This window comes from Notolabrus celidotus, chromosome 6, assembly GCF_009762535.1.
Source record: "Notolabrus celidotus isolate fNotCel1 chromosome 6, fNotCel1.pri, whole genome shotgun sequence".
Classification (NCBI taxonomy): Eukaryota; Metazoa; Chordata; class Actinopteri; order Labriformes; family Labridae; genus Notolabrus; species Notolabrus celidotus.
The window spans coordinates 6,891,013-6,907,741 of NC_048277.1; the positions used below are offsets into that span (position 1 = coordinate 6,891,013).

The 16,729-nt window shown below is 41.1% G+C and overlaps 1 protein-coding gene across 1 annotated transcript in view; it reads left to right on the plus strand.

Moving 5' to 3' along the window:
* kcng4a (potassium voltage-gated channel, subfamily G, member 4a) overlaps positions 1-16,392 on the plus strand; it is a 39,340-nt gene extending 22,948 nt beyond the window's left edge. Inside the window, exon 4 of the mRNA XM_034684755.1 lies at positions 14,685-16,392. Coding sequence (XP_034540646.1) covers positions 14,685-15,569 — 885 coding nt within the window. The 3' untranslated portion in view covers positions 15,570-16,392. The remainder of the gene's footprint in view (positions 1-14,684) is intronic.
* The last annotated feature ends 337 nt before the right edge of the window (positions 16,393-16,729 follow it).

Genomic DNA, 16,729 nt, shown 5'->3' on the forward strand with positions numbered 1-16,729 from the left:
TTTATAGGTGCCTGTGTGGAAAATGTCAGCCAATTGTTTCAGCCACCCACCACTGCACGCTGAGCTCAGGCAGAGCCGAGATCCAGAGTCCCTTCTGTGACACAATACGATGCAATGTTGAAGAAAATAGTGGCAATTTTCACAGCTTTACTAAAATGAAAAACCTATTTTCCTCTAAATTTGTGCCCTTATGGGTTTTACATCACATGTTAACTCTTTCAGCACCCTATCTCAGAGAAGATTTAGTATTCATGCCATAAAATAAACCTGCATGTAGCACTTCAAAGGTGCAACATTACTCATGACTTGCTCTGCCTCGTGTGCATTTATGCGTACATACAGCCCTCGGGTCATGAGGAGAGAACAGCCTGTTGATGGATGGAAGTGTCATTTAATACAAGCCCTTTAATAACCCATGACTGCTGAACCCTGTGCTTGATGTGCAGGGTTCCAGGTTAAGGACAGCAGTGTTGCGTTCAACCACACACCCCTCATTCTTTCTCCATGTCTCTCTCTGTCTCTGTCATTGCTGTCCGACCCCTCTCTCCTCCTTTCTCTTCTTTCTGGAAGCTCATAAAATTGAGTGAAGGTCAGTACAAAAGCAGAGAGAAACAGCTTTCAGTGGGCAAAGCAAGGTCAAGGTAAAGCTGACTGATGGGTAAAATATTTTCGCTCAATCTGCCCAAACCTGCACATCAGGTAGGATCATCATGGGGGGCTTTTCTTCTGATTGAGAGACAGGCTCCAAAGGAGGCGATAAGAAACAGAGTAAGAGCTGAAGAGCTGGAGACACAACACGAAGGAGGCAGAGAACAAAATTAAGGCTAGAGCAAAACACCAGGGAGCAGTCCTAAGGATGATAATGAAATTTTAAACACAGAGCAGTCTATAGCGCAGAGCAAGGCACATATCTACATCTCTATATCATGCATGGAAGTGGAGGATGGTGCATATAGGGAAGGAGTCGTCCTAATTACCAAGTGAAGACAGTGAAATGTGGAGCTTTATCTGATCCACAAGTAAGAAAAAAAAGAACATTCATAATTCAGTGCTATAGAAGCTTTCTCATGTCCGACAATAAAGAAACACATTTACACTTCAAACCCTGCTGGCCTGCTGCTGGAGCATCCGGCAGCTGTCTCGCAGCTCTGAGATGGGTCACTAGCAGAGGGAAGATGGGAGGCTGTCAAAAACAATGTGGAACTCCGTCAGTGCTGGCAAAGCAGACAGCCGTTTGTGTGTTTGACTAACAAAGTGCTTTAGTCTAAGTGTGTGCTCGTTTTCAACCAACAAAAATTCAAACATACAAATATTATCTTACACCCTTATGAGCGTGGAAAGGTGTGCTGATTGGTTACCTCCAGACTTATACATATTTAACTCTCATGCCAGTGAGATCTGTGTGCGTGATGTGTGTGTAATAAAGAATGGTACCATATTGCACCAATTTCTGTTCTCCCACCATCTGTCCAGTCATTAACGCTAACGTCGGCATCAATGTAACACCCTGGATATGATATTATGCAATAAAATGCCAGATGTTTAATCAGAGAGAGACTGAAAACCAACCAATTAAACTGCAGAGTCAGATCCAAACCTGAGCCTGCAATTATAAAACTCATTCAGTGAAATTAGACTGAAATATGGCTTCATATTCAGGGACATTAGATTAAACAACCTCATCTCTGAAAAGAAAGGAGGATTCATATGTTTTTAAAAGTCAGTGTCTCATCTTCTTAATTCTCCAAATACCAACACTGCCAAGGTCACTTCGAGTTTTGATTAGCTTTATGAAGCTTTCAGTCGAAATTGTATTTAAACACATCATCTGACATTTGATATGGAGAACAGGTATTATTTATGATATACAGAAACCAAACCTTGATCCTCCTAAGAGCGAGCAATCAGCAGAAGTTGCATTAAAAACTTCCTTTTGGCAGGAGCTTGAATCCATGCAGAATCAGACTTATGCTGAACAGCATATTCGACGGCAGGCTGGGAGGAGAAATTTGGATAGAGAAATAAAGAATGGGACACTTAAAACTCCTCTTTGGGTTTCCTCTGGTTCCCCAATATTGGAATAACAGTGAATGTATGAATGACTCAGTATGGTTGAACAGGTTGTAGTTTTTTCTGTTAAAGACTTAAAGTGTCTCATTGACTGGAAAAAGGTAGACACAGTCAACATAACAATAAAAACACAGCAGGACTGACTGAAATTCATGCTGAAAGGATATACACTTAAAAGACCCTTTCATCAGAGATAAGGCTCACACACACACACACACACACACACACAGACACAGACACAGAGACACACACACACACACACACATACACACAAACGCACACACACACGCACACGCACACACACACACACACACACCCACACACACACACATAGGCAGCAGCAGTGTTGCAGAGTTTCTCTGTTTGTTCTCCCATAGTAAGATGTGAGAGAAGCTTGGTGATGTACTAACACTGCACACTGGAAAACATGCCAGTACTAACCAGTCACAATAACTGAAGTCAGCAAGCCACTGTCAGTGCACTCACATGCTTGTTGGATGAATCTCAGAGTTCCCAAATTGGGAGAATGGTCTAATGACTTTGATGTGTCCACAAGCTCTAAGTTTAAATGAAGAAAAACGGAGCAATGAAACAATTATTTATTATATTTTGCTCTTATGAATTCAACATGGTATCTCTATTTGTGCAGATACTAACAATTATAAGCAAGTGGAAAATAATTACAATTTTAATTTGCTATACACTACCTGTCAAAACTTTGGACACACCTTCTCATTCAATGTTTTTTATTTATTTTAGTTATTTTCAACATTTTAGATTAATACTGAAGACATCAAAACTATGAAATAATCTGGTTTTGCCATAATCTGGATTACAACAGTAGTCAAATAGTGCTATCCATTGTGTACTAACCCTACCTCTGAACAACACAACTGATGGTTTCAAACACATTAAGAAGTCAAGTCATTCTACAAATGAACTCTTGACAACTTCATGAAGCAGACTGAGAGAATACCAAGAGTGTGCAAAGCTGTCATGAAGGAAAAAGGGGGCTACTTTACAGAATCTAAATACCTAATACAAACCTTTGACTGGAAGTGTATGTACTAATAAAAAAAAAGCCATTAAGCATTAATGGAAGGTCCGCCAATATTTTTGTGTGTTATGACTTAAATTCTGTCAACTCTCACTTCAGGGAGCCATTACATCATGTATACTATTCAGAAACTCTTTTTTTCTGATCAATGCAACACCACATGAATGCAGAGACACTACTCTAAAATAAAGGATTTTCCCCATCAACTCTTGTCTTACAGCCTGTTATCTATGCTGTTTTTGTGGAATAGTGTAATCACTAGAACTGTCCAAAACACGTGCTTTAAATATCATTAAGGGGTAGTCTGTTTATGTTGTTGTTTTTTTTAAGTGGGTTAGTATGAGGTTCTCCTCGAAGTGTATCATCCTCAGAGGATCCTGGTCAAATCCCTTTGTTGAGAAACTGGGAGGAGAACCAGCACAGACACGAGGTCATCAACCCCTGCAGATGGAGTCATCTCCACCAAGTAATTCAGCTAAATTAAAGAAGTCATTTAAGAACATGTGGGGTTGTGTTTGTGTTTGTGAATAGTGCAGAAACGAATGGGCTTCCTGACAGCAAAGTAAAGCACTAAAGAAGTTCTAAACAGAGCATAAACCCACACTGACACTGCTAGTGTTTGGGTCAGGGTTTCTTAAATTCAGTTAAATTACGTGTTAGAGTTCCCTAGTTGGCAGCCATTGCCTGACTCTGTTTTGGTTCTCCAGCCAGTTCAAAGGGACTGAGCTGAACAGGATCTCCTGTGTGTAAAACACCTACTATGAAAAACCCTCAACTACCCCTTTAACCAGCCCACCTTTGGATGATCTTTATGTATTGTTCATGACATACCTTCCTCTTGAAATTATGCTTTAGGATGTATTCCTGTTGAAATGTTAAGAGCTTCAGTAAAAAACGTTTTCATAGATCTAGATTTATGTCCTATGTCCTTGGCTGTATCCCTTACTTACTTTAGGATTTGTAGTTACATTACAGCCTCAGTCATATCTGAGAATGTAGGTTTCTTTAACAGAAAGGCGAGTAGTTTGATGTGCTGTAAACAAACAACCTTCCTTTCTGTGGTAACATTTTAACTTAAGAGATATTCAAATTAAAAAAGCTTATTTCAAAAACAGGGAAATGACGGAGCTTCATAATGCTACTGTTGTTTCCACTGAAGTCGCTCCTTATTACTGTTCCCCGCGTGCCTTGTTCAATGATCCTCCCTTGGTCTTTGTCTTAATTTGACATTGAGATGTGTTAATCCAGACAATAATGTGAAGCACGGTGTAAGACAGCTGCTGGGTTGGTGTTGAAATGAGCTGTCACTGACATGAGCTCCGGAGAGAGCGTACGGAGGAGATAAGGTCAGGGAGATAGTGGGTATTGTGGGAGGTATTGTGTGTGTGTGAGCGTGTATTTGTGTGCATGTTTGGAAGACAGAGAGACGAAAGTGAAGGCTCCTTGCTGTAACAAATGGCCTATCATGGAGAGGGCGAGAACGGTGTCACAAAGCCCTGATGGGCCTAATGTCAGCACATGAGGGAGCAGAGAGAGAGGGAACACATGAGAGGCAGAGAGTGCACGTGAGAGAAATAACATGTGACCTGTGGGGAAGAAGAAGTTTCTGCAAGACTGGTACATAACAGTAGACCAAAGACAAGAACATGACCAATGCAGGCAGGATCAAGCAGCAGAGGCTTAAAGGTTAATATTTCATTATTGATTCACAAGTGTCTTTTCCTTTAGTTAATGTCCTTCACTCAAGGAAAAAGCAAAAGCCACAAGTCCACCAGACCTCTGGAGAAATCATGTTCTGTCCACAGGAAGAAAACCTGGTCCAATCTATCTCCACACTCTGATTCTCTGTCAGCAGCCGTACTGATGTTCTGGACCCACAATAACTCCAGTTTAACATGTCTTCACATTAAAGGAGTGAATGATAATTATGTTTTGTTTTGTTACAGCATAAAGTCTGCAGGTATCTGCAACTCACTAAATTTTTCCTTATAAAAACGATGAGTAGTGCCAATCGTAAGCCTATCTCACTGTTCACTATAGCTTCATAAAACAAGAGAGTAAAAACTGTCACATACGATGTACAATCTATCACACTACTGCTCACCACATGTACATTTTAACTGTGTAAACATAAACATAAAACTGTTTGTAATTGATGCCAGTGTCAGTATATATTTTCACTGATGCCCGCTCTGTTATGTACATCTGGGGTCTTTGCTGCTGCTCTCCCTGCCTTGTCATTCCACATAATCACATGGGAGGGTAAGGAGCTCCCAGAACAGAGCCACACCGCCAAATATAACTTATTGCATGTCAAATAACTATTTGACAAAACTGGTCCCAACTGAGACAGAAGTTAGTAGTAGTTAATATGTTTTAAAGCTGCTTTTCTTAACAAATGATTATGTTGAATGTGGATAATCTAGAGTAAGCATGTGGTTATGCCAAATAGAAATCTGTTTTTATGTAATTATTGACATAAAATAATTTTTAAATCATGTTTTGTGTCTTAAGTTGTTAGCCAGGTAATGAGCAGGATAATGCATAATGATGTTCAGTGAGAAGGTTTAATGAAAAATAAACTCCCTTAAGGAGGAACAGGGCCCCTCCTCTTCTCATCTGGGTTTTGTCTCATCGTGTCGGGATGCTCTTTCTTAGAGCGATTCGCTCACTAACATTAAATGGTGTACAAGATAAAGTTTGTGACAACACAGTGAGCATAGTGGAGCATTTATCCCCTAAAGAATCAGATATTTCCCTCAGGAATCTGATTCTGATTCTGATTTTTTATTGTTTTTTGTAAGTCTGCAGCTGTTGCTAACTTCAGTAAAATACTGAAAATATTTTGTGTCTTTGGCTCACTTGTCTTCCAATTGAAAGCAATACTTAAGAGCAAGACCAGAGTGGGAATGTGTTATGTGGATATGAAACTGTACAGCAGTTTTGTTCATACAGTTGAAAGAGACTGTAAAGCCAGAGACAAGTGTTACTCAAACTGGCTTGTTAAATTAATTGTGTTGCTAAATTGTTTAGATTGTTGCTTTTTTAATGAACATTTTATTACTTTATATGTAAAGCAGCAAAAGAGGCTCTAAAATTCAGAAACCATCTGGTGCAGTGAAAGTGATGGAAAGTCTGTAATAAAGCTCTGACAGGAATCTCAGATTTGATAAGTTGCATTCTTAGAATCAAGAAATATGACTTGAAAACTTTAATTTGTCTCAGCAGAGAGCGTTTTTACTACTTTTGAAAACAAATAAGGTACCTGGAATAGTTTTGACAAACACTCTGCCACTTTGGATAAATAATGTGTCATTTTCTTATGACAACTTTCTCTGATGGAGTGATATCATCCAATGTAGCATCTCTGTTTGTAGTTTAGATTTCATTTCCCTTCTGAAACTTCTAAGTATAATAAAGCCTGGTATTTGTTCCCTTCAAACCTCAATTTTTGAACTACTACAGTTTGTCTTACATTAAAGCTAGGGTTAGTAATTAAGCAACCCAAACGTCTCTTACCTGTTGTAATTAGGAACAACAAGCACAAGCTCTCTACTAACAAGGACAAAACGTTCATCAGTTTAAGAACAGGTGTGAACTGTGCTAATTGATAGATTCTGACCCGACTTTTGAGTTGCACAATTTGGTCTGCACAGCAGGTTCAGTTTTAGATTAATTTCAGTTGAATCCTGTGTTTTTTGTTGTGCAGCGTAGAGAGGGGCACAAGAACTGAACTTTGGTCGCCTGACTGCACACCCTCACACAGGGAAAATAGAGCCATGAGATAATTCCCCATTTTTCATCCAGCATCTGACAGCATCATGGCAACACACCATACAATGTGGACATCGAAATGCACACACATACACACCAATCAGCCATAGAATTATGACAACCTGTAATAATAATAAAAATAATAATAATAATAATACATTTTATTTATAATACACTTTTCATTTCCAGAAATCTCAAAGTGCTACAGGCACACAGTAAAAACAAACTCTTAAAAGCAGTACTTAAGATAAGTTAAAAGCCTCTTTAAAGAGGAAGGTCTTTAAATGTTTTTAAAAGCATCCACAGTCTGTGGGGTTCTGAGGTGGCTGGGCAGGGAATTCCACAGACTTGGTGCAGCAGCACAGAAGGCCCGATCTCCCATGGTCCGGAGCTTGGTTCTGGGAGCTAGGAGGAGGTTCTGTTGTGGAGTGCGTGAGTTCCGGGTCAGGGTTTGCTGGGTGAGGAGTTCTTTGAGGTAGAGTGGGGCGTTTCCATAGATGCATTGATGGGTGATGAGTGTGATTTTGTAGTTGATTCTTGCAGTGACGGGAAGCCAGTGAAGTGTGCGGAGTACTGGGGTGATGCGTTCGTGTTTTCTGACTCTGATTAGGATCCTGGCTGCAGTGTTCTGAATTAGTTTGAGTTTTTGGAGATTTTTGATGGGGGTCCCGATGAGGATGGCATTGCAGTAATCAAGCCTGGAGGAGATGAAGGTGTTGACGAGCTTTTCAGCGTCAGATACGGGGAGGGAGGGGCGGAGTTTGGCAATGTTCCTTAAGTGAAAAAAGCAGGATTTGGATAGATGTTTGATGTGATTGTCGAATGTTAGGTGAGGGTCCAGTCTCACACCGAGGTTGGTGACAGCAGATGAAATGGGGATAGATTGTCCAGAAAAGGTGATGGTGGTTATGGGGGATGATTGGACCTGGTGGGGGGTGCCAATAAGTAAGGCTTCGGATTTGAAGCAGTTTAATTGAAGGAAATTTTGGCTCATCCACACCTTAATTTCCTCCAGGCAGGTGGTGAGTGTTGAGAGAGGTGATGGAGCAGTTGATTTGGTTTTGATGTACAGCTGGTTGTCGTCGGCATAAGAATGGAATGAAAGTTCATACTGGCTGATGATATGACCAAGGGGGAGCATGTATATTGAGCAATGGACCAAGTACAGACCCTTGAGGGACACCGCAGTTAATGTAATCAAATAGAACAGACCCATCATAAATAATACTTTCACTTTTATTGTAGAAGCTTCTTCATTTTCAGATTTGTTGTAATGGCAGAAAGATGAAAATCCTTCTTTGTATTGATGATTGATGTCATATTCACTGACTTCCACTTCTCTCTGTGTGTGTAAGCTTTCAAAGTAAAGTTCATTGACAAGTGTCAAGATGGGACACATATGAGGTGAGCTCTCAGGTCGTGTGCAACAATTAGTCCAAACAGTGTTAGCCGAATATCATGAGCTTCAGTTGTGCATACCCGGCCTTGAACTTTCTCAGGAACTTTCCTGAGAACAAATTTAAAGGTGCAGTGCGTCATTTTTAGCAGCATTCATCAGAACAGACTTTTAAGAAATGCACTGTAATATTCCTAAGCGTGTTTAAATTAGTGTATAATCACCTGAATATTAAAATCATTTTATTTCTGTTAACTTAAAATTTGCCTTTTTTATCTTCATAGGTAGCAGGTCCCCTTTCACAGGCTGCCATCTTGCACCGCCATGTTTCTACAATAGCACAGATTGGACTAACTAGTAACATACAGTATGTGTTTCTGTATTTTGCGAGTGACCACACAAATGCACTGGTTGGAAGACAAAGAGAAAGAGAGTGGTTGTGGTTTTGTGCAAAATAATTTGTATTGATCCAAATTACGAAGTTAAAAACTTGACAAATGGAGGATCATACTTATCATGCATCACAGGAGCTTCTTGTCTTTGTAGGCCACCGGATGAATGATAGTATAAATAAATCAGCGGGCCAGATCTCTGAATTAAAACTGACCCAGACGTATATATTCCTGTCTGTGTTTGTAAGCAACAGTTGTTAGGCCCCATCAGGTTAAATATATTATGTACTTTTTAATGCAGTTTGAAGGGGAAATAAGAGGAAAACTTGATGGGCTACAATGAAGGAAGCTGTCATGGTTGCTGCATATCTCATAAAAGATGGATTATGTAAGAATACATACAGACCAGCACTCCAGCTGAAGACAACCCTGTATCCGCAGTTTGAGAATGAAAACATAAAAGGAAATGTTCTAACGTCAAAAAGTAATTTGCAATTCAGTAACAACGTTGCATAGTATGCTGTGCAGCATAAAATATAACACATATAGACGTGGCTCTGTAGGAACAAAGTGAAAGGCTAAAAGTCACTCTGGGACACGGGGAGAAACACAAAGAGAGACGGAGAGAGGGAGAAGTGAGGCAAGTGATAGATGAGAGCAGCAGGAGAGGGACACGTGTGTGAAGGATGCATCAGGCATAGAGAAACAGTGGAGGGAGTTGTGTTTCACTTAGAGGAGCTCTGAATGAATGAAGCAGCCGAAGCAGAAAGAGAGGGAAGTGAGGGACAACCAGAGAATGAAGGACGAGAGGGAGGGAGTCTAGAGAGGGTGATGGAGGAGGAAACAGAATGAGTGATGAGGAGGTGGAGACTGAGGCAGGAGGAGGAAAGAGAGGGTGGAGGAGAAAGAAAATGGATGAGACACACTGTGGCAGAGAGATAAATGCGGGGAGTGAACAATGAGAGAATGAGGAGAAGCTGCTGAGAGAGCAGGCTAAGAGAACATGCAAACAGTGACCTACACAACAAGTCTCGTGGTTTCATATTCGGAGCTGTTAATGTTTCAATGCCGTTACAATGGAAGAAAGAAATACACACAAAATGAAATACACACAAACAGAATGTCTAATTGTGACTCGTTAGGCCACAGGATTGTTTTCCTTGTTTACCTCAGTCCATCTTGAGGAGCCCAGGCTCAGAGATGTTAAACTGGAACATGTTCACATGTAGTTTCCTTTTTGCACAGTACAGTTTAACCTTCATTTATCGATACAGTGATGAACTGTACTCACAGACAATGGTTTATGGAAGTGATTTTGAGCCCATGCAGTGACTTCCACTACAGAGTCATTTCGGTTTGTAATGCAGTGCTGCCTGAGGGCCGGAAGATCATCAGGTCTGGTGGTTGCTGCTGGTTTTCAGCCTTGTCCTATTTGTGCAAAGATTTCTCCAGATTCTCTGAATCTTTGAATACTTTCTGAAACTGTTGAACCATTTGCTCACGCAGTCTCTCACAGAGTGGAGAACCTCTTCCCATGTTTCCCTCTGAGAGACTCAGCCTCTCTGGATTGTCCCTTTTATACTCAGTCATGTGACTAACCTGATGATAATTAACCTCATTACTTGGGAGATGTTCCTCCAGGTGTTTTTTTTTTGGTTTTTTTAGCATTATACAACTTTATCAGTGTTTTGTTGTATCTGTCCCAACCTTATTGAATCACATTCAAAACGAACATACATTTTTCATGAAAAGATACAATTTTTCATTTTCAACACAAGATATTTTGTTTTGTTCAGTTTTTTTCCTTGTGTTTCATGCCTTGGTTTGGTGTTTATTCTGTATTAGTTATCCTTTGTGTGCCTTGTATGTTTTGTGACCCATGTCTCTTGTTGTACTTTCTTGTGTCTCTAATTCTTGTTTTGTGTTTCCTGTTTTTATTTTGTAGTACTGAATCCCCTGTGTTTCCAGTTTGGTTACTTTATGTCCTTGTGTGTTACCCTTCTTTTTGATTACCCTGATTAGTTGTGTCTTGTGTTCCACACCTGTGTTAATTACTCTGTATATTTAGTTCCTCTGTTTCCTCTGTCCCTGGTTGGATTATTGTTCGTCTTACTTGTGTCCGTGGGTGCATCTCAAAGCTCTAAATGTCTATCCTTGCGTCGTTTCCTTGCGTTGTTTCCTTGCGTTGTTTCTTCGTGTCATTTCCTCGAATCATTTCCTCGCGTCCTAGCCCCTCCCACCAGAGATGAGAGGAAATGAAAATAGAGGAAAGAGGAGAGAGGAGATTTGTATTTAGAGAAATGAGACGTCCTCTCCTCGGAAGCGTCACGTGAAGCGACATTGGTTTGTGATGACGGCTTTAACAGCTGTTTGTGTCTGCACACGTTCACTGTAATAACTCTGATCAATATAAACAGTAACAGAGCTCTGTCTCTGTGTTTACCTGTTTAACAATGTTACAATGTCATTTAGCAGACGCTTTTATCCAAAGCGACGTACATACAAGAACAAGAACAACACAAGTAAAGATCTAGACAAGAGAAAACAAGATCAGTACGAGTAACAAAGTGCTTCAAGTCCATTTGGGAGCAGGTACTGCCAAGCAGTGTAAAGGCAATGCACAAAAGTAAGTAAGGATAAAAAATTATTATTATTATTATTATTATTATTATTATTATTATTATTATTATTATTATTATTATTATATATTTTTTTTTTTTTCAAAATTAGGAACATCTACAATGAAGCAACCAAACAATTTAAGACCTTCCATTATCATCATCAACAATTAACATCACCACAATAATGACCAAAGTACCAAGTGCTGGGTCACTCAAGAGCTGAACACAGATTCCCAGAGTAGAGAAGGACAGTGCGAGTCAATTGTAGCTGGAAGACATGATCTGCCGCTGGGGACAACAGTGGAGAACAGTCTAGCTAAGTGCATAGTGCTTCCTAAAGGGCTGGGTCTTTAGCTGTCTTTTGAAAGTAGAGAGGGACTCTGCAGATCGAATGGAGTTGGCCAATTCATTCCACCATTTAGGGGCAACAGAAGAGAAGAGTCGAGCTAGTGATTTAGATTTTAAGGCCTTGTGTGCTGGAAGCACTAGGCGCTTTTCAGAGGCTGAGCGTAGCGGGCGAGAAGGGCAGTAGACCTGGATGAGGGGTTCCAGGTAAACTGGAGCGGTTTTGGTGACTGCTTTGTAAGTCATGATTAGAGTTTTGTATCTGTATTTGTATATGCGAGCTGCAACTGGAAGCCAGTGTAGCGAAATGAGCAGGGGAGTGACATGAGCTGTCTTAGGCTGGTGAAGACCAGACGTGCTGCTGCATTCTGGATCATTTGCAGAGGTTTAACTGTGCATGCAGCGAGGCCTGCCAGTAGAGAGTTGCAGTAGTCAATGCGTGACATTACAAGAGCTTGAACCAGGAGCTGTGTTGCGTGTTCTGTCAGGTAGGGTCTGATCCTCTTGATGTTATAGAGGGCAAAACGACAGGACCGAGCAATCGAGGCAACATGAACCTTGAAGGTTAGCTGGTCATCGATCATGACACCCAGATTTCGGGCAGACTTAGTGGGCATGAGGTTTTGTGATCCAAACTGGATATTGATCTGTGGGTCCATAGTGGGACTGGCTGGAATGATAATAAGCTCAGTCTTGGACAGGTTGAGCTGTAGGTGACACACACCTGTTTGACACACATGTTCACTGTAATAACTCTGATCAATATAAACAGTAACAGAGCTCTGTCTCTGTGCTTTACCTGTTTAACAAACACCTGCACATGAAGAGAATCTGCTCTCTGTTTATTCTGTCCTGAAGCATCAAGGATAGATTCATCAGTAAAATGCCTCATTATTAAATTATTTATTACTTCAAGGGAAAATAGAAACTATGCAACTCTTTTCAAACCCCGTGCTCATTAATGATCAGCCTCATATGAAACTTTATTAACCTGACAGGAAATATAACAAGTGTTTTTACGTTTAACGTTTATTTTCTTCATGAAGAAAATGTGAACAAACGGGGAAACTAACAGGAGAAATAACTGATCATTAATATATATTCTATCTATGGTATTAGACTTTATTACTCTATGTCTTTAGACAGTGAATCTGACAAAAACAATCAGATATAACATAATCCATCCTCTGTTATATTGAATTTATGATTTTGCGTTCAGTATTTTGTGTTTAAAACTCACATCAAACACTTTTTAATCTCAGCTCATCACAGACAGACTGTTTAGAAACCAACGCATGTTTATGATCTGTTTCAGGGCACCCTTAGTGACTGTTTTAAGGTCTGTTTCAGGGCACCCTTAGTGACTGTTTTAAGGTCCGTCTTGGTCCGAGACTGCAGTTTAGAGCTTTGAGATGCACCCCGTCTCTCCTGTCCCTGTTTACCCAGCGTTCCCTTTTGGATTTAGTTTTCGGATATTTAACTGAGTTTTGTTTGTACCTTTTATCAATTAAAACCTTTTTATTTTAATATCTGCACTTGGGTCCTCCTTAAGTCTTTCCACTAACGTGACAAAACCATCAATTCTGCTCTAATTAAAAATGAATATAACGTCCCAACTTTTTGTAAGATGAAACAGAATCACTGTAGAACATCAGAGCAAGCAGGATGGAGCAGCGCTGAGTGAAGGCTTTACTGTGAGTTTACAAATCATGCCTTGCACATCTCTAACACCTTGACCCTGAGTGCAAACACTGGGAATCCAATATTATAATATCGTGCAGTTCGTGACTGTGCAGCTTCATTAAAGCACTGAGATGGAATCACTATATAAAAAGGGCTTTGGATAAATGTATGGGAATGATTTAAAGTGCTTTTAGATAGTTGAACAGCACCTGAAATAACTTCCCGTAAACATTTCCACTCATGAAAATGAAGGGTGCTGATCTATGACAAACAGGCATCCATTACCACATATCATCTGCCATTTGTTTGCAGAGGAAAAAGCATGCAAGATTTGATCTTTGCTCTAGAGTTGTTGTTTTTTTGTTGTTATCCTTCTTTCCTAATTGGTTCTTTTTTCCCTACATGTACAAATCATTGCCCTTCCCTCTCTGTGATAGCAGCTTTGACTTTTGTTTCCCACTGAGGCCACGGAAACTTTTGCTTTGAGTTGTTGATTGACAAAATAACTTCTAGAGAATAGTGAACTTCAGCAAACACTTTGTTGAACAAACTTTGGCTCATGTTAAGCCACCAGTTTCCATCAATTAAACTGTTTCTATAAAAAGCAACTTGAGACTAATTTACTCCATCATGATGACAACATTTCCCTCTTAACAAGATTTTTTTAAAGGGCCTGGCAATGATTAATATTGGAATTGAACGGAGTGTGTGGAAGCATAAACTGCATTACTATCATTGCTATCTTCAGGATGGTTGCTACTTAACTCAACCCAAGTAAAATCAGATCTCCTTCTTTGGTTTAGGTATGGAAAATTATTAACACATTATAAGTTATACATTTTTTCTCAAAAGGATTTGAAAATGTGGCATAAAGGAGTTGAAAAAGGGGCTAATTTGTTGAAAGGGGTGGCCTCTAAAGTGACAGTTCTGTCTGACGGTGGGGGCTAGGCAGCAGGGCTCTGCACTGCACTAATATATGTTATCCGATCTTGCATCACTCTTCCTTGATACTGTAGTTAGAGGGCATACAGACCTGATTGCTTTCTGTCACCGCACCAACCGAGTGTCAAATGATCTCTGAAACCTGCCCTAATAAAATAGTTGATTGATCGTGCCACTGTATTATCCGTCGGTGCTGCTGCAGGAGCTGGAGCATTCTGACTGACTGTAGCTCATGTTTTATTAATGACTGCAGAGGGTGATTATCTGACCTCAGGATTTTTGTCTTCTCCCCATCTCTCCATGCCCTGTATCCCATCTGTCAAACTCCTGCTCCTCTCACCCTCACTCTCTCCCCATCTGCCCTCTCTTCCTCCCCCATCACTTTGCCTCCCTCTCTCCCTCAGGGCGAGTGTTCCTCAAAGTGCTACAACATGTTCATCATAGAGACGGTGTGTGTGGCCTGGTTCTCCCTGGAGTTCATCCTGAGGTTCATCCAGGCCCGCAGCAAGCTGGACTTCCTCCGTGGGCCGCTCAACATCATCGATGCTATGGCTATCCTTCCCTACTATGTCTCTCTGATTGTGAAGGAGGATGACCCAGACTCGGACCATGAGAGGCCAGGAGGAGGTAAGGGCTACTTGGATAAGCTGAGCCTGGTGTTGAGGATTCTACGAGCACTGAGGATTCTCTACGTGATGCGGCTTGCTCGCCACTCTCTTGGGTTGCAGACGCTGGGGCTGACGGTCAGACGCAGCACCCGAGAGTTTGGCCTTCTTCTGCTTTTTCTCTGTGTAGCCGTCACCCTCTTCTCCCCGCTGGTTCACTTGGCTGAGAGCGAGCTCACAGGCACCCATGACTTCAGCAGCATCCCTGCCTCCTACTGGTGGGCCATTATCTCTATGACAACAGTGGGCTATGGTGATATGGTGCCCAGATCCATTCCAGGACAGGTTGTAGCACTGAGCAGCATCCTCAGTGGGATCCTCATCATGGCCTTCCCTGCTACTTCCATCTTCCACATGTTCTCCCGCTCCTACCAGGAGCTCAAGATGGAGCATGACCGACTGTTCAAAGAGGAGTGTGCGGCTGCTGCGGCTGCTGCTGCTGCTGCATCTGGGGAACAGCCGGAGATGGGAGATGAAGGAGAAGGGGGGGGCCCAACTGTGACTGGACAGGGACTACGCCTTGACAAGGACAGCGTGCACTCTCTGGAGTCCCTCGCTCTTTTAGGGAAAGGTGAAGAAGCTGCAGGAAATAACAATCACAGCCTGCCTCCTGCAGCTTTCTGAACTTTACCTGCAAAGACTGACTTAATCCTAAACTTCCAAGAAGATGTGAGTTCCCTCACCTCTTTGTTGCATAAAATAAAAGAACTACAAAGACTATTTCTCCATAGGCCTCACTTCCCATAAGGCTGTGAAGGTCTGGATGAAAGGAGATTAAACAAACAACATTTCCTTTTGCTCTTTGGTCTGCAGACTGCACAGAAACTCAAGAGACTTCAAACCCTTTAAAATGGACAGTCGAGTTTGTCTGACCAGAAAGCCTCTGCAGCAATATTAGTAACTGGCTGCTTCCATAAACATGCAATATTCAATCCAAAGTTGCTTTTCCTTCCACTGTGAAAATATAAATATATATACTGCAACTGCAACGTTTAGTTTTATTCTTATTTATTTTTAATATGTTGCCTACAGTATGACCTGAAAACGTCTCATAATCTACTTTTCTGTCTTGAATTCAAAGAGGTGCACCTCTTTATTTATTTTTGACAAGCTTGAAGCCATGTTCTGAGAAGAAATATAAACTACATGATAGTTTGGCCCATAGATGATAAGATATATATCCATCTCTCTCGTATGCTTGAACCCAAAGGGGTGATGGTTGCTTCATCCTCTACTGTGAACTCCAGGTAAACTGTGATGTAATATATTGCAGAAGTGAGAAACCAGATGGTTTTAATAAGCTGATAAGGAAAAAGAGGGATGGAGAGAAAGGAGTGCTTGTGGTTAGAGAAGATGTGTGAGTGAGAGAGAGCGAGCGCTAACAACCATGACATGTATTTTACAACGCTCCAAATAAAAGCTCTCCTCGTAATCTGAGAGAAATCCATTTTCTGGGCTGCAGTTTTTTTCCATTTGTTCTAATCTCCTCGGCTCGCCGGGGATGCACAGTCAGAATCCTGCCACTGAACCTTTCTGAGAACAGAAGAAACACTGCGACTTCCTCTCACATGGACAGTGATGTCACTTTGGAGGAGTGCCATGTCTCTCTGCAAATCTGAGTTTAGTAAGTATGGTACTTCCTTAATCTGCTGTGCTAGATGTTACATATCCAGGATTGGGATAAACCTGTCCTCTCATCCCTGCTGAAATCCTGGGGTGACCTCCAAAGGAGACAGGGCCATCCTCCTTTATCTGACAAGAGCGGCAAGTCACACAATGGGGTT